General features: G+C 38.9%; 3 protein-coding genes and 1 long non-coding RNA gene across 9 annotated transcripts in view; 2 read left to right on the top strand and 2 right to left on the bottom strand.

Annotated features, from left to right (window-relative positions):
* Positions 1 to 505: 505 nt before the first annotated feature.
* cdk8 (cyclin dependent kinase 8) lies at positions 506 to 7,723 on the bottom strand. Of its 2 annotated transcripts, none has more exons than XM_056738900.1 (13): positions 7,282 to 7,723; positions 5,202 to 5,277; positions 4,379 to 4,489; positions 4,161 to 4,301; positions 3,357 to 3,414; positions 3,117 to 3,248; positions 2,898 to 3,041; positions 2,635 to 2,704; positions 2,475 to 2,547; positions 2,291 to 2,388; positions 2,057 to 2,135; positions 1,701 to 1,862; positions 506 to 1,559 (listed from the first exon to the last, which is right to left on the bottom strand). In XM_056738900.1, the coding sequence occupies exons 1-13, from the start codon at positions 7,407 to 7,409 to the stop codon at positions 1,434 to 1,436; spliced, it is 1,398 nt and encodes a 465-aa protein (XP_056594878.1). In that variant the 5' UTR covers positions 7,410 to 7,723; the 3' UTR covers positions 506 to 1,433. The 2 variants fall into 2 exon arrangements, with proteins under 2 accessions (XP_056594878.1, XP_056594877.1); XM_056738899.1 differs by having other exon boundaries at positions 2,048 to 2,135; positions 7,282 to 7,722.
* A 1,446-nt stretch (positions 7,724 to 9,169) lies between these two features.
* Positions 9,170 to 14,613, top strand: rnf6 (ring finger protein (C3H2C3 type) 6). The gene is made up of 4 exons (XM_056738653.1): positions 9,170 to 9,262; positions 10,366 to 10,521; positions 10,807 to 10,920; positions 11,035 to 14,613. Exons 2-4 carry the CDS (start codon positions 10,380 to 10,382, stop codon positions 12,816 to 12,818), a joined length of 2,040 nt encoding a protein of 679 aa, XP_056594631.1. The 5' UTR covers positions 9,170 to 9,262; positions 10,366 to 10,379; the 3' UTR covers positions 12,819 to 14,613.
* LOC130413431 (uncharacterized) overlaps positions 10,816 to 19,005 on the bottom strand; it is a 58,463-nt gene continuing 50,273 nt past the window's right edge. The window contains exons 5-6 of the long non-coding RNA XR_008905487.1: positions 18,353 to 18,422; positions 10,816 to 10,939 (exon numbers count right to left, since the gene is read on the bottom strand). This is a non-coding gene — a long non-coding RNA (uncharacterized LOC130413431). The remainder of the gene's footprint in view (positions 10,940 to 18,352; positions 18,423 to 19,005) is intronic.
* The window catches only part of atp8a2 (ATPase phospholipid transporting 8A2), a 49,139-nt gene continuing 46,839 nt past the window's right edge, over positions 16,706 to 19,005 (top strand). For 2 of the 5 annotated variants that reach the window (XM_056738640.1, XM_056738639.1), the window contains exon 1: positions 16,706 to 16,950. In XM_056738640.1, coding sequence (XP_056594618.1) covers positions 16,908 to 16,950 — 43 coding nt within the window. In that variant the 5' untranslated portion in view covers positions 16,706 to 16,907. The remainder of the gene's footprint in view (positions 16,951 to 19,005) is intronic. The other 3 variants (XM_056738647.1, XM_056738646.1, XM_056738642.1) reach the window with 2 other exon arrangements.

Below are 19,005 nucleotides of genomic sequence, written 5' to 3'. Positions count from 1 at the left end.
CGTTTGAGGGCGGTCTTTAGATGCTATTGAAGTGGGCTTTAAACTCAGCGAAACCGCGAAAACAGAATTAAAATTGCTTCATAAATAACTCATATAATCATTTGCATATACATCTTTAATGTGTCGTACATTGTGTAACATTCGCCGTATTTGAAAGTTTAAGCAAAAATGCAATTAACATTTACCTCAAAGATGTATCTTCATAGATATGAACTGCCAAATTAACCAAGTCATAATTCCAAAATAAAAGCTCATGAATATATGGCAAAAATGTATTAAAAATACATAGACGGTTTCATCGAGCTAACCCAATGGTAACTTCCAGTGTGTGTTTTGTTATAGCAATAATTATGTGTATATTAATATTAATATTTTGTTGTATACGAATTGTACTAAATTACATTAAAACTACTTCGCTTTGACTTCGTTAATAGAGTTTGGGACTCTGAAAGCATCAATAATGCCAAGACAACACACAATCATACAAACAAACATTTTTTACATGTATTTTAAACGCTTTCACTTTTATTGTCAGGATATTTGTTTCATGTAAAATATTTTAATACAATACAGTACAATGCATGTTCAATCTGCTGTCCACACAACTAGTTTTGTCATTAAGTTCTAAGGCGGATCTTTCATGTGTAATAGTCGGTCCGACAGCAGAATGTGGAAGTTGCTGACCTCCTCTGACGTAAAACCAAAACATTAAATTATTAATGAAATACTAAAATCAACTTTGCTGATAATTTTATGGTAGCCTTCTACCGGTATGATCCAGCAGGGGGCACTAGAGGTTCTCATTATGCTTCCGTCAGCAGCTCCAGCATAGAGAATTCGGTCCCCAGCAATGGGTAGAGTGCTTGAATCTATGTTTGTGTGTGCATGTGTGTAAGGGCAAAAGGACACACAAGACAGTATGACAGAAAGCCGTTCTGTCTTTGCTGGCAGTCGCATAGCAGCTTTAGTCCTGGAGAGGCCAAAGTACTTTCAAAGTGAGGGCAAGAGGGACTGGGGCTTGTTATAATGGGTGGTATTGTGAATATTCACCCTAAGCAGAACCAGTTCTCTCTACAGCGTGTAGCCGTACAGTACCACATACAGAGAATGTTTGTTGCTTTTTCCTTTTTACATCTGAAGTATCTCAAACTTGCAGCGAAGACTTAATCAACAATGGAACAAATATCCGTTTTTTCTTAGTCTTATGATTTTCATTTAGTTTTTTTTCACCACATTTTATCAGCGGAGGCTGTTTGATACTGTGACGGGTCAGATTAGTTGGTTTCATGTGCAGTTATTGTTCCTGTGGTGTCTCTATGGAAATGCTGCACAGCAAGTGCCCAGAAGAGGTTAAGGGCGGATCGGGTCAGATCCACAATCGCCTCGCTAAGTACATTCTCGCTGCTGGGCACTGTGAGGGGGCGTGGCCTGACTCAGTAGCGGTGGGTCTGATGTGAGTACTGTGGAGGCTGCTGGGAGGTAGAGGAGTATCCCATGCTGCTTTGGGGCAATGATGTGCTTGGTCCTGGGTTCTGGTAGGCAGCATGTGGATTGGAGCGCTGGAACACAGAAGATACGGATTTAGCATCTTCAAAACGTGAGGTTTGTAAACATGCTGGAGAAGTACGACCAAATGTTTTTTATTCTGTAGCGATCTGTGCATTGGCCGAATGAACGTCATTTTGTGAAAGATGTGTTACCTGGTAATCTGAGGTCATGATCAGGCCACTTGAGGTAGTAGTGGGCGGAACCACTCTCACCTTTTTCAGAGGCGGGCCTTGTGCGTGGCTGTTATCGGGGTTACCCGTGTGCCCCGCCCCATTGGTATGATTGTTCCCCTGCTGTTGCTGCTGCTGGTTTTTCTGGGAAGAGAGGGTCATTTCATTTCATGCTCTTTATAAAAGCCTATATTCAAATAAATATTTTTACAATTTTGCAGGCAAATACAACAAAAACTTTACTTGAAGCAATGCTTTTGCTAAGATTTCAATTCCCTTTAAACAAAGACACACAGAAACACTGAATAGAGAAATAAAGGGAAACACACATTTCTTACTTTGTCCGCCTTGTCTTCAGGCTCCTCTTCTGTAAGGAACTCTCGTTTGGGATAGGGAATCTGGCACCCAGCAAAGACGCTAAACAAAACACAGAGACATTTGTTTTTAGAGAATATCTCATCCAAACAGTGCTCTTTTGGTTAGATTAATTCTTGCGTACACACACTGCATATAATCCTAACCACAACAGCATATCTTAATCCTGTTATAAATCTATGCTTGACGTCACTCACTCAGATGTGGGTAAAGGCTCCTCTAGGAAGTATGGATCTTGCATGGCTTGCTCAGATGTGATTCGGCGGATCGGGTCCATGGTGAGCAGCTTTTGCAGCTGAGAGGGAGTTCATACATTAATTGTTTCTATCAAAGAATCTACATTTCTAAATCTAAAATCTGCCATTCTTTAAGACCACTCACCAAGTGGAATGCTTTGCTGTCGGGTTTGACTTTATGTTTCTCCATATACTTTATAAGGCTGCAGTTAGTGTACCTACAGTGAGAGGGACAAGCATCAGTAATCAAATCAGAGCAAATCAACCTATCCAATGAAAAATTATACAGATGAATTCAAACTAACGTATTCCTCCTAAAGTCTTTCATTAATGTAGAGTGTTCCGGCATCTTCTTTATGTCCTCCCAGTCTTTGTCTGAGAGAAAAAGATAAGATATGGCTTTGAGATTACCAGTGCTATCACCTGAAGCAATTCCAATTATTTGAATTCCACAGTCATGGAGTATTTCTAACAAAGAAAATTACATTTGTAACCAATGAGTTTAGTTTGACCTTAAATCAAAACGTTTTATTGAATCGACTACATTTAACAGGTCTATAAGCAGCACCTGCAGGAAAGCCCATGACATTGAAGATACGGTCCAGCTGATCGTGATGGTATGGATTACTGGTCTTAATATCCTCCTGTCGACAGTGGAAGATCGGCTCTGAGGTCAAAAGCTCAGCAAAGATACAGCCAATCGCCCAAATATCTGAAAAACAGAGTTTGAAGGAAGAATGACATGAATCGCTAAACAAGGCTTTTAAAACACAAACTAACATCTCACCGATGGCTTTGGTGTAATGTCTGGCTCCCAGCAGCAGTTCTGGTGCTCTGTACCAGAATGTAACAACTACAGGGTCCAGATCTGCTAAAGGCTTCAGTGGTGAATTGAACAGCCGTGCAAAACCCATATCCGCTGCAACAAGTACAGAATAAAACGATTATGACAGTGAAGCAAAGCTACCGCAGGCACGCATTTGTGTACTTGTTGTCAAGCAGCAGAGAAACAGAACTGATGTCATACCTATCTTCACACGTCCTCTTTCAGGACCTTCTCCCATTACCAATATATTAGCAGGTTTCTGTGGTAAAACAGTTAAAACGACAGTTTAGTTTACGGACTGGCTCACTACATTGTGCACCTGTAAAGCGTTTTATAAATGCCCAATAATTATAAATGCAAGTAATATTAAAAAACTAATTGAAGTTTTGCAACACCTGACAACTGTGAGAATGTAAGACAACAAAAACAGTCTAAAGCAGTAAAACTGCATTTTATGTGTAATTTATTTTCACACCATGACGAAACAATTGTCTGGTTTTTCTTGTAAATATATGATGACAGTGCTTGTCTCTCACATTATACGCAACATAGGAAAGTCTCTTAAAACGTTACTGGGACGGTAGCTTCATTTAATATACCAAATTTGACTCCTTTGGACCCTGGCTGCAGGTTATGCAGAATAAGCAAATTCCATCATAGAAACCGGCATCATTTCAACTGTTGTGTCAAAGCAGTTATGATATGGAAAACAGATCAATTCCATTAAAATTCTGCCACCTACTAGAATTTGTCTTGACATTCCTGATAATCTGTCTACTTTCATATCTTTCAACTCGCACAATGATTTTAATATTGTTGAGCGAGATGACTCAGGAGCAAGAAGTGTGATTTGACAGCCCTCTTTTCATTAATCATCTCACTTGCCAAAACATTTCACGACAAGAATGATAAACATGTCAGATGAAACACTTCTGGATGGATGTGAACAACCGCATGTACTGTTTATACAAAGCTCTCTCTCTCCGACTGAACATACACTCTCACCAGGTCTCTGTGCAGGACCCAGTTGGCGTGTAAATAGTGGATGCCATCCAGGATCTGGTAGAGCAAAGACTTCACCATCCCACGCGGCAACTGAAGAGGCTTCTTATTGGCTTTGGAGGCTCTGTGGAACTTGATGATGTGCTGCAAAGACACACACACCCTCAACAATACGCGTATACAAATATTTGTGTGCGCACACATACGCGAGTGTATGTTACCCAGAGGTCGTGTTCGGCATAGTCGAAGAGAAGCCACACTTTGCGGTCTGCATGTGACAGGAAAACCTTCTGCAGTGAGATCACGTTGGGGTGCTTCAGTTCACGCAGCAGCTGCAGGGAGCAAATGAGAACAAACACACAAAGCACAAGCTGAGACACACATCTACAGTTCACCCGCTGAAGCCAAAGTTCTCACAATCACATTGGCTTGGATTGTGTTTGTTGAGCACCGCACATTTATATAAATCCCATATTTTAGATTCCATTTAAAGGTGGCTGAATATGCTTGTATGTCATGATCAATAAATTATTTTGTTAGTGTAATTACTTAACATTGTAGACATGCATTTTAAGTGTTAAAAGTATACGCAAATTTTGTCAGTAATTTGGGTTTTTTGGACGATTTGTAGTCACTTTTGTCGTAAATTTTTTTTACAGTAAAAGGGTTCCAGTACATTGCATGATCTAGTTCACAGAAGTATAATAAAAGAGTTTAATCTACCAATTATCCTCAATCTGCCATTGTTTGGACAAATAGGTAGTGACGTCCAAGACTCGTGTCATTGGTCGAGCCAGAAGTTAACATAGGGCAAGTCGAGCAAACAGAGCAATGATTTCAAAGCGATGCATTTACACACTTTTTAGGAGGTCAACCGACGATTGATTGAGTTAAAAGACTATGAGAAAATGGATTCAAGTAGAAAGAAAATCAGGTAACTACAGTTAACACATTCTGAGATAAATGTATTTAACCAGGATGGCATATGCCAAAGCTACTTTATCCGAAGAAGATTCTCTTGATAGTAAAGCTTGATGTACTTACTGCTATTTCTCTGCAGGCAGACATAGAGATTCCAGTGCCTTCAATCTGCTTCAGGGCATAATCTTTATCATCCTTCCTGCAAATGGAGATATCAGCGACCACAATTACCCTTCAGTACATTTTCCAAAATCTAAACTTACAAAACACCTGCAAAAAGAATCCACTTAGAAAGACTTCTCCATCAGGTCTAAATGGCCCTCCACACTTTTTTTCATTCTGGTCGCACATCTTCCAATATGTAAGTGTTACAAAATTCCTAATGTATTCAGATGTAACCCCCCAAAAAAAATCACCACACATCAGCCTATTCAAACTCCCAATGCCCCGTCCAGTTTCTGGAGGACAATTTAGCTATAAAACGGCAGATCTTTTAGGGAATTTTTTTTATTTAAACACTTCAAACAAGACTTTGGCCGCCAGGCAGTCTGGACCTTAATAGTTTGGCTTTGGGCCTGTCTGATGGGTCTCACTCAAAGCCTGGCACCTTCGAACGAACTTAACTCATGAGACGATCCATTCTTCTTCTGCCAAGGGATCACATTTAGTGTGAACAAAAGATACCAAAACCAAAACCATCAAATGACTAAATTGTGCAAACACCGAAAGACCATCCGTGACAGTTCTAAATACATGAAAAAGTTATGTAAATGCATAACATATTATGCAAAAAGGTTTTCGTGACAGGGAATGCCATTCCAGCTGCCTCAACGTGACCACCAATGCCCTGCAGACAATGAGGGCTTTTTTCCATCACGCCACACACAAGACTAGTAAAATTTAGTGACTTTTTGGTACATTTTAATTCTCAGAAGTCACAGCTCTAATTTCTTGCTAATTAACGTCTAAGTATTCGAGTCATGGCTATTATGTTACTGTGGGTTAAATTAATGGTGTACATTCACACTCTGATGGAATGAGAAATTCGATAAAGGCTTGCATGGGTGTGGTGTCTGTTCAAGAGGTATGAAAAATATGTTTAAATGTACATTCTAGCAAAATAAAATACACATGCTATAATGCTATCTTAAGTCTTCTGATCATGATTATATATGAAGGTAATCTTTTGTCTTGCTTTGGAAGAAGAGTACAGATAAATCCCCGTGCTATGCTCTTCGGCAAATCATCAACAACATAGAGAGCAAAATTATTCAAACTGCCTTTTTCCCCGAAAAGACTTCCAATAAAACACACCCAATTCCAATTTGCAGAATTCTTGCATAAATAAATTCAAACCTATTTATGGTTACTTTGCTGCTTTCCAAGAGTAGGCGATTCCTAACTCAAAGTACTGTTAAAATAACATGATGTTAATATGCCATTCATTAACAGTAGTTTCTATATCCCTAATTTGGTCATTCAAGGCAACACTTGTTTCACAGACTTAAACGTGCTTTATTTATTTTTTCCTGCAAGTCTGCTGCTGTCACAAACCATCTCAGCACGTCTCTTCAATACTTCATCGATGTTTTAACAACCTTCCCTAATGACCAAGACACACGTTTAGTATCAAACTGTTAAGTGACGCCGCAGTGTCATTGACGCACGTTGCGTAAGCGCAGATACACGTCAATAGAGTCCTGCAGTGACCTGTAAAGAATCATGTGAGATGCTCCTGTGAACATGTGAAGTGTGGCGGATCCAGCGGTACGCGGATGCGGATACTGATATCCATGGCAATATCTCAAGAGTACCGTCACTGCGTTTATGCAATGCCTTAAATTTTCCTTGTGATCTACAAAATACGTGTGAAATGTAATTTGCATGCACAAAACATGCGTGTTGTTTTGTCTCGACATCTAAAGCTGCATTTAATTAAACGGATAAGCTCGTGCAAGGATCGCGCCGCACCTGTTCACATCTCTTTTAAAGGCACGTCGAACACAACAACACCTTTGCGTGCTGGCGTACATATACAGTCCCCTCAAAATACTATAAGCGGTCCACACTGAACTCTCTTTCAATGCGGAAATGTGTCTTTCTAAAACACTTAGATGATGGTGAACAACAGGCGCATTTTTTCGCTTTAAAGAACAGATTGCGACAAAACGCAGGCCCGCACAGGTCCATCCCGCAAACTCACCCATCTTTCCTTTTTGCTTTGTACACATGGCCATACGTTCCCCGTCCAACTTTACATCCCTCGAACTCGAAAAGATCCTCGACGCGTTCTCTCTCCCCGGTGAGCTTCACTTTGAAATCATAGTCCATTTTCTCCGTTATTCAGACGGCCCGGGCTGTGGCTTCCCTTTAAAGCGCCGCTGGGGAGGCAACTTACTTCAAGCCCGTGTAGACAATTAGTTGCCTTCCCTCGCGTCGCTTTCGCGTCGACTAAAGAGTCCACATTTACTTCGACCGATTACGGGCGGATGAAGCTATGCGTGAACGACGTGTGCTTTCGATTGGCCCAAAACCCCGACGTGTTATTGCGTTATCCGTCGCTTTTATTGATATTTCTCTGCAACTGCGTTGCTCAGCCGGTCTCTCACCAGGGAGAGTTGAGCGTTCATTTACGGCACTGTCGCAAAATGCCGCGAATGCTGCTGACAACCACACAGACTGACGGAGAGGAAATGGTTTTGTGGCGTACCATGTGGATTTTAACTCTTTAGTGCTTTTGTTTTGCGTCTTACCTTTGTTGTACTTCTGATAAATCGACCTAACGGCTCCTTTTGTAATGACGCAATTTCGCAGCTCTCAAAAATATCTGCAGTATAAATTGTGTTTTCTTCTTATAAAAATAATAAAAGGTGAATCCGTTCTCTATCACAGCAGGCTGTTGTTACTTTACTACCTGGTCTTTCTTACTGGAATAATGCAGGAGGTCAAATCTGCAGGGAAAATGTGTGGATGCTTCCAGACTCTTATTTCTTAACTAATAAAATAAAATAAATCTCTTTTAATATAATTCATAAATGTTACCCAGTTAATCACTTTTGTAAAAAAAAATCCAGCTGCTCGTTCTGTGATGACACTGTTATTCATCTTTTTTTGCATTTTCCTTACTAAAATGTTTTGGAAGGATTTATTATGAGATATATATTGATTGTGTGTTATGTCGGAGGGATGTGGTACTAGGTTTTATGGACTACGATCAGTCCAAGAAAGGTGAATGTTATGTTATTAACTTGCTTTTGTTACTTGATAAGTTCCACATTCATAAATCTACATTTTTGAAAGATAAACCTTTCTTTTTCGTTTTCATGAAAGAATTTGAAAAATGCCTAATTTCAATCAAATTGTCAAAGAACAAAAAAGCTGTCAAAGCATTGTCTGTCTGTAGCCTAGTTTTTTTAATCGTATGTGATTCTCTTATTTCCCCCTGGTCCTTTGTTTTGTTTTGTAATTTTTATAGTATGTTTGTTCAAGCATCAATAAAAAATAGCTGCAGTCCCCACCAATGTTGTTGTTGTACACATACATCTCAGATTTAGTCCATTAAAACATTCACCCCCTAGAAGCAACATTTTTCTCTACATATACGATGTTGTTGCTTAAAAAACAGTATTTCTTATTCTGTTTATATATACACTCAAATATTATTGCTGTTTTATTGTTTCTTGAATCTAAAGATATATATTTGTGATCTTAAATCCAGTGCATTTTATTTCTCTTTGTCAATCGTTTTATGTGAAGCACTTTGAATTGCCCTTGTTTATGAAATGTGCTATAAAAATTAACTTGCCTTGCGTAATCTCTGAAAGAATCAGGACTAGGGAGAGATATTTGTTTCTTTCAGCCTTAGTAAAGTCCTCATCATGTAAAGACGAATAAATGAAATGGCAACACGGTGATTGAACCATAATAAAGTTTAGCATAACTTAATTTGACTATATAAAAACAGGACATTCAAAAAAGTATTTCAATACTTGAATTTTAAGTAAATGTGAATGAATCCGTGTATTAAGACGTTGTTACGCATCTATTACAGTGGGAACGGGTTGTTGCGCACATGGTAGTGACCCGGAGAGTTATTTGTGTAGCTCCGTTGGTCCCATCTTGGCTTCATTGTAATCAGAGCGGAGAGGAAAGAGAACTCGTTCATATTACAGCTGCTGTTTCAGGTACATACATATCTATTATTCTCATTCTTCCTTTATGTTGGCCACATTCTCTATAGTGGTAACGTATGCCATGTTTTCTGTTACATTCTCGTGTCAGTGACAGTTTTGTAATCTAGTCAAAATAATGATCTAAAGCTTTCATTGGCTCAGTTAGCTTGTCAGCAATCTGTCGACACCATCAAAGGTTCTTGCGCATTTAAAATGACAGCGCGCTCCTCCGCATGACTTGCGTTTGCCCGATGACAGGCGACTGTGACAGATTAATGACACATTCAGGATGCGAAGTTCGCCATGTGTGTGCTGCCAGTCGGTGCTTTTTATTGTCTCTCGGGTAGGTTGCTAGCTGACATGGAGCCCGACTTTTTCTTTGTCATGTCCCTCCTTCGAGCGATGCTGAGTGGACGGTCGACGTGTCAGTCAGCATTTCTGTCTCGCTCATTGGTTGTGAATCTGACAGCGTCAGTTTGGGAGCTTGACTTGTTCTGCGGTGCTTTCTGTCTGTGGCCTACATTATGACAGAACAGCAAGCAATACTGCTTGAAATCATAAGGATGTTTTTCACGTTGACGCGATTGTCAAGATCACTTTCTTATCGGCGCGTGTCGGAGGTGTTTTTTCTTTTCACGTTGAGGATTTACGGATATCCTTTGTATGGCGTTCATTTTGTCGTGCAGTCCTTTAATGGTGGCTGCATTAGACATAGAGAAGTTAACGCCTCATAGTCTCTTTAAATATCCATTGTGATTTGCATGTGGACTTTTTTGTTAGAAATAACCCCTTTAATTTCAATAAAAAAGGTGTCAAATAAATTCTGGATGAAGTTTGCTATGACTCTTTGTTATGGCTTTTCTATGTCAAACAGAACAGTGACATTGTTTCTCTGATGTCTCTATTATTATACACAATGTTTTTTCACTGATGAACTTGTAGCTTTTCTTTTTTTATTGTATATATTGGGTGAGCAAATTAATGGTCACATTACAGTCCCATTTCTGACTATGAATCAAGCAGCACAGCAGGTTCAGGATCAGGAAAACATGTAAATGTATGAATCACCTTAATACAACTTTCGTTTTCTCTTTCTTTGGTGTGTCTTTGAGCAGCGGTGTCTGTGGTGATGGACCCTCCCGGCGGGCGAGACGAGCGTCATCGTCAAGCGGAGCGGCTTCGACGGGAGGAGGCATACTATCACTTTATTAATGAACTTAGTGAGGAGGAGTACAGATTGATGAGAGACAGCAACCTCCTGGGAACACCAGGTGAGAACACGTGACATATGATGCTTTTGGGTCCGTTTGATTAAAAAAAAAAATTCTTAGGTCTCTTGTTACCCTACATACTCTTTTTAGTTTTTTGTTTCTATATTTAAACAAAAGGGAAATTGACCACTTAAGTAGTTTATCATCACTAATAATACACTTAGTCACATTGTAGCTTACATAGACATAGACATTTCATTCAAAGCATTGTGAAGTCACCAAACCTAGCCTGAAACTCAAATGAACAAAAGAAGTCTTGTGTAAGGTGTGTCCGTTCGGTCACAGGTGAAGTCACAGCAGAGGAGCTGAGGCAGCGCCTGGATGGTGCAAAGGAGCGCGTGTCATCTCAGCCACGCCCCGAACCACGCCCACAAAACAGTGAGGCAGAGGGCAGCAGCGGTGAGGGAATTAAATAACCCTGTTAATAAATAAAAAGCTGGATTTGTAAAAAGTGTTAAAATAGTGCATGTATTATAATTTATGAAATATCTTAAAATGTTTTTATTTTTCCAGGTCCTGTTGAGCCAGGTGCAGAGACGTCTAACGGGGATTCCCTACTGGAATGGCTGAACACGTTTCGGCGCACAGGAAATGCCACCCGCAGCGGCCAGAGCGGAAACCAAACTTGGCGTGCTGTCAGCCGTACAAACCCTAACAGCGGCGAGTTCCGCTTTAGCCTTGAGATTAACATCAACCACGAGCAGCCTGAACCCGGAGAACACAGTGACACGACCGATCCCACCGAACTCCCAATGCCTCCTCCCCCACCATCATCTGCCCCGCCCCCGTACAACCCCTCACGTTCTGCTCCTTATTCGCTTCAACACCCGACAACATATCCTACAAACAGACCCACTTTGGGAAGGAGAGCTGCGGTTCGCCGCACACGTAGTTCTGCGGCTCCCCCTGTTACGCCATCTTTGACCTCACAAGCTCCTCCTGCGGTCCTCAGAAGGAACCTGCCTTCTTTGCCAAGCTCTCCTCCTCCACAGGCTCCACTCTTAAATCCATTCCAAGAGCAGGATAGTGGCGCTGTAAGGAGTCAAATACAGGTCACGACCTCTTCGGTTAATGCAGGGGAGGGGCACAATGGAAGTGAAGATCCTGACTGCCCCAATGCTCAGTCTGGCTCCCAAGTAGAGTCAGCCGGCAGGGAGCCACGAAACAGTAGGACTCGTTCTCGTGGTCGTGTGCGCAGAGCAGCAGGAGCGGGAGGTGCACGCTCCTCAAGACGCAGTCGATCCCCCCTAGACAGAAATCCCACTTCCAGCAGTAGCCCCCCCCATGTTAACAACACGACACCAGTGGAGTCCCGTGGAAGTACGGCGGTTGCTGTGGAGATGGGAGAGGCTGTTGTAGAGCCAGCCGCTCCAGCAGATCCTCTCCCTGAAGCAGGTGAGGAAGAGGGGGAGACACCTGCAGGAGGTGGTGGAGGGGTGCGGCGCCACCCTACAATCATGTTGGATCTTCAAGTGCGCCGTATCAGGCCAGGAGAGAACCGTGACAGGGACAGCATTGCCAGTCGCACTCGTTCTCGGGCCAGAGCCGCTGAGAACACAGTTACCTTTGAGAGTGACAGCGGCGGCTTTCGGCGAACCATTTCCCGCTCCGAGCGTGCAGGAATCCGAACTTATGTCAGCACTATACGCATCCCATTGCGGCGTATTTCGGAAACAGGCCTGGGCGAGCCTAGCTCAACAGCACTGCGCTCCATCTTGCGCCAGATCATGACCGGCTTCGGTGAGCTTAGCTCCCTCATGGAGACGGAAGCTAATTCAGAGGCTCCTACGCCCAATCAGGACTCCGCTCTGGGTGCCGGAGGCCAGGCGTTCCGTGTCAATGGCAGTGAGGGCGGTGCGGCCCACGTTGGAGTGGAATCGGCACAAGAAGGTTTAGTTGAGGCTGAGGAGGAAGGCCAGGTACGAGTGAACAGAACTGGGACGGAAGGACGGCCCAACAGCAGAGACACAAACAATCTGGTGGAGAACGGCACGTTGCCCATCTTGAGGCTGGCACACTTTTTCCTTCTCAATGAAGATGAAGATGAGGAACACCCACGGGGCCTAACCAAAGAACAGATCGACAATCTGGTCACACGCACTTACGGTCAGGTCAACCTGGAGGGCGAGCAGGGCCGTGCTTGCAGCGTGTGCATCAATGAGTACGCTCAAGGAAACAAGCTGCGCCGCTTGCCCTGCACCCACGAGTTCCACATCCACTGCATTGATCGCTGGTTATCTGAAAACAACACCTGCCCCATCTGCAGACAGCCTATTCTGTCCAGCCACCAAGAATGATGTCAGGCGCTCGCTATCAATCAACAGACTGAAGGACTGACATCACGGTTGGTGGTGTCTGTATATAGTGCTTCAATGTTTTCATTATCTGAGATCCATTGTATTCAAGCTCAAGGTAGAAACCAAAAGCAGAAAAAGACTATAATGCAGAGATTTAACAAATCTTTATTTTTTTAGACTCCTTTTGCTTTCTGCCCTTGCTGTTATCTTCCATTCCTGCTCCTCTATGCTTTGTGGTCATTCTATTAACAGGCATTGAGACTAACGCTTGAGCAGATTTTGGTGGCTTAAAAAGGAATTCGACTGATAGGCCTTTAAATAGTCTGAGGACGTGTACATATATGAATGTCTGTGTTTTTGGTTTTAAAATTGAGACATCTAGGAAGACACTTGGGTAATTAGCATTTTAAAAAGAAATGTTTGCTTTTAAGCGCTTGCTGCAGAAATCACCAGTTTGAAGCGCTTATGACAAAACCATCCATTCAAATGCTCTTGGGCAGATTTCTTTTAATGCGTTTTCAATCAAAGCAGGTTTAAGTGTGATTTGTATGAAGTCGATAAGCAGAGTATGGGATTCATATGGTCATAGACCATTTTTGTCACTGTGGTTTCTCTGTGATTCCAGATTTATAAGGATGAATCTTTATAAATTCCAGTGCGTGCATCTGCATATTTATGTGAAGGGAAACGGCAATCGTCATTTCCATCAACACTAAATGACACAATATTTTAATTTAAAAGGGTCATTGTCACTATGAACTGAATATGCTTTCCAGTGTCATAACATTTTAAAGAGAACGAGCCATTTGCATTTGAACTACAGGTTTGGAGTGAAAATGGGATTATATGATATATTGTATGATCTAAGTGCATGCTTGAGTTGTCTTTGGTTTACCTGCGTATATACATGATAAAGCCCTTCAACATCCAGCACATAGCTCATAATGTTTTCATGTCAAGTGATAATCAATTCTAGATTTTTGTCCTAATTCCTAAAGCACTTGCCACCGACTGCCCTAAGGGGCAGTACATTCAAGCCTGTCACTGGCCAGACTTCTTCCAGGTTGATAAAATGAAATGAAGACTTGAACGGGCAATGAAAGATATTGAATGATGATTAAATACTTAGCATACTTATGTTTGTTATTTAAGACTTTTAGCTTTGTATTTCACACACGTCACTGTCTTTCCTCTACCCACAAGAAAGTATTGAAGTACGGTTTCTCTCATGGCCTTGTCTGAAAGCTCAGTCTCCTCCAAGTCACCTTTACGTACTGTTTATGCAGTGCTGCTTGTTTACCACATAGGACGGTGTGAAATGGGAATTCTGAATGGATTTAAATGAATGTAGTGGTACCTTTATTCTTTTAAAGGTATACTCATCCTACATGTACAATAGATGTCTGCTTATCTCGATTAAAATAAAGACAGGGTGACTTCTGTTATCAAACAACTGTGCTTCAATATTTGTGTTTTTCTCGTATCCAAAAAATCCTTTTATTTTGTCCGTATGTTCAAATTGTGAGGATGATGTTACATAAAAAAGTGTGAATAGTAAGAGTGCGTGTAGCAAATGTTTATGTATATTTCTGTTGGGAGCTAAATGGAATAGAATGGGTTAATTTGAGAGTGGGGATCTTTGGCCATGAAGTTTAGATATTTAATAATGAATAAAATTGACATCATTGAACTATGACTATGTATTATGTTATAATGTGATGCTAAGAACAGAGGAATATGTATTCTGTTATTATGTAATATAATAAAACATTGATTTTTCTTCTCCGTTCCCTAACAGTTGAATTGAACATTTTTTCGAATATTTCTTAAAAACAAGTAGGTTTGTCACCCATTACCAATGTTTCCTTTTACATGGGTTATTTGAAGGATAGTTCACCCGAAAATGAAAATTCTGCTATCATTCAATTCAATTCAAGTTCATTTATATAGCGCTTTTCACAATGTGTATTGTTTCAAAGCAGCTTTACAGGGGCAAACAGGAAAAACAGAAAAGTTAAACACAGCACAGCGCATGGTATTTATACAACAAGTAAGATCATTCTAATAAATAATATCTAATTTCTAATTATATAAATAAATGAATGAATGCAGGCTCCCGGTGAGCAGGCCAACACTTCCCTGCTATCATTCATTTTTTTGTTCAAAACCGGTATATGATTCTCTCTTCTGGGGCACACAATAGAAGACATTTTGAGAAAAATCTTTATATATAAATATATATATATATATATTTATATATAATCTTTAGTCTAAAAAAGTCTAATATATATATATATATTTGTATATGATAATTAGTCTTAAAAAACGTCTAATATATATACATATATATATATATATTTATGATATATATATGTAATTTTTAGTCTAAAAAAAGTCTAATATATATATATATATACATACATAATCTTTAGTCTAAAAAAAGTCTAATATATATATATATATATATATATATATACATACATACATAATCTTTAGTCTTAAAAAAGTCTAATATATATATATATACATACATACATAATCTTTTGTCTAAAAAAAGTCTAATATATATATATATATATATATATATAATCTTTAGTCTAAAAAAGTCTAATGTGTATATATAATCTTTAGTCTAAAAAAAGTCTAATATATACATATATAATCTTTAGTCTAAAAAAGTCTAATATATATATATATATATTTGTATATGATAATTAGTCTTAAAAAACGTCTAATATATATACATATATATATATATATTTATGATATATATATGTAATTTTTAGTCTAAAAAAAGTCTAATATATATATATACATACATACATAATCTTTAGTCTAAAAAAAGTCTAATATATATATATATATATATATATATACATACATACATAATCTTTAGTCTTAAAAAAGTCTAATATATATATATATACATACATACATAATCTTTTGTCTAAAAAAAGTCTAATATATATATATATATATATATATATAATCTTTAGTCTAAAAAAGTCTAATGTGTATATATAATCTTTAGTCTAAAAAAAGTCTAATATATACATATATAATCTTTAGTCTAAAAAAGTCTAATATATATATATATATATTTGTATATGATAATTAGTCTTAAAAAACGTCTAATATATATACATATATATATATATTTATGATATATATATGTAATTTTTAGTCTAAAAAAAGTCTAATATATATATATATATACATATATAATCTTTAGTCTAAAAAAAGTATAATATATATATATATATATATATATATATATATATACATACATAATCTTTAGTCTAAAAAATCTTATATATATATATATATATATATGTAATCTTTAGTCTAATATATATATATATATATATATATATATATATATATACATACATACATAATCTTTAGTCTAAAAAAAGTCTAATATATATATATATATATATATATATATATATATATATATATATATATATATATATATATATATATAATCTTTAGTCTAAAAAAGTCTAATATATATATACATAATCTTTAGTCTAAAAAAAGTCTAATATATATCTATATAATCTTTAGTCTAAAAAAGTCTATAAAGGTTTGAAATGACACGAGGGTGAGTAAACAATGAAGTTAATGTCATTCTTAGATCAAGTATCCCGTTAAATTACTGTGCACGCGCTAGATGGATTAGGAAAATATTAGTCTCCTTTGTGTCCGTCTATCTGTCATTTTAAACTGCGCGCTGCATGTGATTTACATGTATTACTTTATTTGTTCCTGGTTTAAAAAGAGAGGGTGAAACGACCAATATCACAGCTTCTTGGCACCATCGTACAACTCGGCCGGGCGGAGTCTGATGACGAAACGCACGCGGATTCGCTCATACGTTCTCACTAGTGAAGTTCATGCGACGGATTAGCAGGATGGCAGAAGCGCGTGCCCACTTCAGTGCGCGCGGTTGAGGGTGACCTATCATCGGGAACCATGTCGCCTCCATCAAAGTCCGCATCCCTGTGTCCCGCATACCCCCAGTGAGTTCCCGAACCACGAGCATGCCATCATCTCGCTCCTGGAAGCCCCACACATGCGTGCACAATGTACTTCAACAGACGCTCCAAGAAGATCCACAGCGAGGGAGGTAAGCGTGACATAATCTGGCCAGACCTGCGATATATACATCATGTTGGTTTCAGTGCACTTTGCGCGAATGTCTTGTATTTCTCTTCGTTGTCATGAGATGTGCATTTATAAATGTACTATAACAAATTTGCGCCTACTTCTAGCTTGCGGTAAACAAGCGGCCCAGTATTTACATTAATAACCCGGCCCTCCATCAGTACAGCAGCTGTGTGTTTATATGCATCAGTGAACGATGACAGATCGGAACGCCCAGCATCAGTCATGCTCCACCTGTGCGCTCATGTGATGCTGGCGCGAGCTGTGTTCCAGGTGACCTGTCAATTTCGCCGTGTAAACAGATGGGTTACCAGGGTGATGTTTTGCTGTCTACCAATTGGGCGGGTGTGAGAGGAAGTGTTCTCTCGAGATAAACCATGAAACGATTAAAATGAATCTTATCAATATCTGCAGGGCCCTTAGGGTGAGAAAGTTGCTCATTTTAGTCTGCGTAACACGTGACTCCTTAAAGCGCTCTAACTTTGTAAGCTCACAGAAGGCCGCCTCACCTGTTGACATCATGTGTATCTGTTTAAAATATAACGTTGTAAAATTGTGGTATTACATATTATACACATTTAATATACACGTATATAAATAAATAAGGACTTTATTTGATAACGTTCACTATTGCACTGTATTTAATTCCGAATATAAAATATGTAGGAATATGGTTTTAGTGTATTGTTTTTTTTTGTTAAAGTGAATAAGATTTTTAATGTCAAATTGTGTATAATCAAGCCACTGAAAAGATTACATATTGCTTCCCTGCAGTCCCTTTCAAAGCTTCAGTGTAAATGGAAACGTGCCATTGAGACAATTATCATTATCGGGAGCCTAAGTTGGACCTTTAATACATCACTTCCCAGACTTCAGTATAGTGCGCAGCAAATTTGAAAGCACTTAATGTGCCGAACAGCAGTCATGTATCTTGATATTTGAACCGTGGTGGCAGGTTCGAGAGACAGCATGTGGCAGCAGATCTGGTTCAGCATGTGTTCATTCGACAGGGGATTGTGGGTAATGTCACAGGCAGAAGTTTTTTGACTGACTGTCTGACAGACAAGCATTGTGGATTACACTGAACCTTTGTTCAAAATGTTTAGTTTGGCCTGCTCTGATCTGGCATGTTCCAGAATGTTGGCCATGTTGTTGGGAAGCTGACTTGTAATTCTGTGAAATACACAGTTCTGGCGTTTTGGATGCCATTCATTTAATTTGTTAATGCAAATAAAGAGCATTTTGGTTTTCCTGGCAACGTCAATCTGTCTACTTTATCACTGTACCTTAAATTTGAGAACTTTGGAGTAACCAGTGTATTTGGACAGGGTTATTTGGTCAGTAATCCATTTAGTTCAACTCACCTCAGCAGATGACTGACAGATTTTTGCCTTTTGCGTCGCTCTCCATATGGTCAGTTCATGTATGACAGAGCTGAAAAGTAGAACAGAATCAAATTAAGCTTTAAGTGATAAACACATTCATAAATACAATTGTAATAGTGTGAGTTAGGAGTTTCATGATTTGTACAATGATGGAAAAAACAAGAACCCTCTGATGTCAAAGGTGGATTACATAACCACACATACTGTGTGCATATCTGTACAGTTTGCAATGTTTTTGCACAGTCACTTTTAAAGACCACATGGTGGCAGCATCTGGAAACTCTTTAAACATGGGTCATGCTTTTATGAAATTGATTGCTTACTTAAAATTAAAAAAATCAAAAACGCATACTAGTAAATCACATTAAAAGTGTTGGCCGACACATAAACTACATTACAAATTAATTTATACAGTTTCAATATATCCTGTGGAGTTAACATGTTTATTAATAATAAACATATTTAGATTATACATATTCTAAGTTTGGCATATAATTATTCTCTGGTGTGCATATAACACATTGTGTACAAGTACATTGTGATAAATGTGCACACTTTAACATTGACGTTTGAACATTTAACATTAATAACCAAATAAATTCAGGAAATTAAAGGAATAGGAAATGAACATT

The sequence above is a fragment of the Triplophysa dalaica genome, chromosome 23 (assembly GCF_015846415.1).
Source record: "Triplophysa dalaica isolate WHDGS20190420 chromosome 23, ASM1584641v1, whole genome shotgun sequence".
NCBI classification, from domain to species: Eukaryota; Metazoa; Chordata; class Actinopteri; order Cypriniformes; family Nemacheilidae; genus Triplophysa; species Triplophysa dalaica.
Note: the sequence above shows the minus strand (reverse complement) of the source record. Positions and strands in the feature narration are given on the sequence as shown.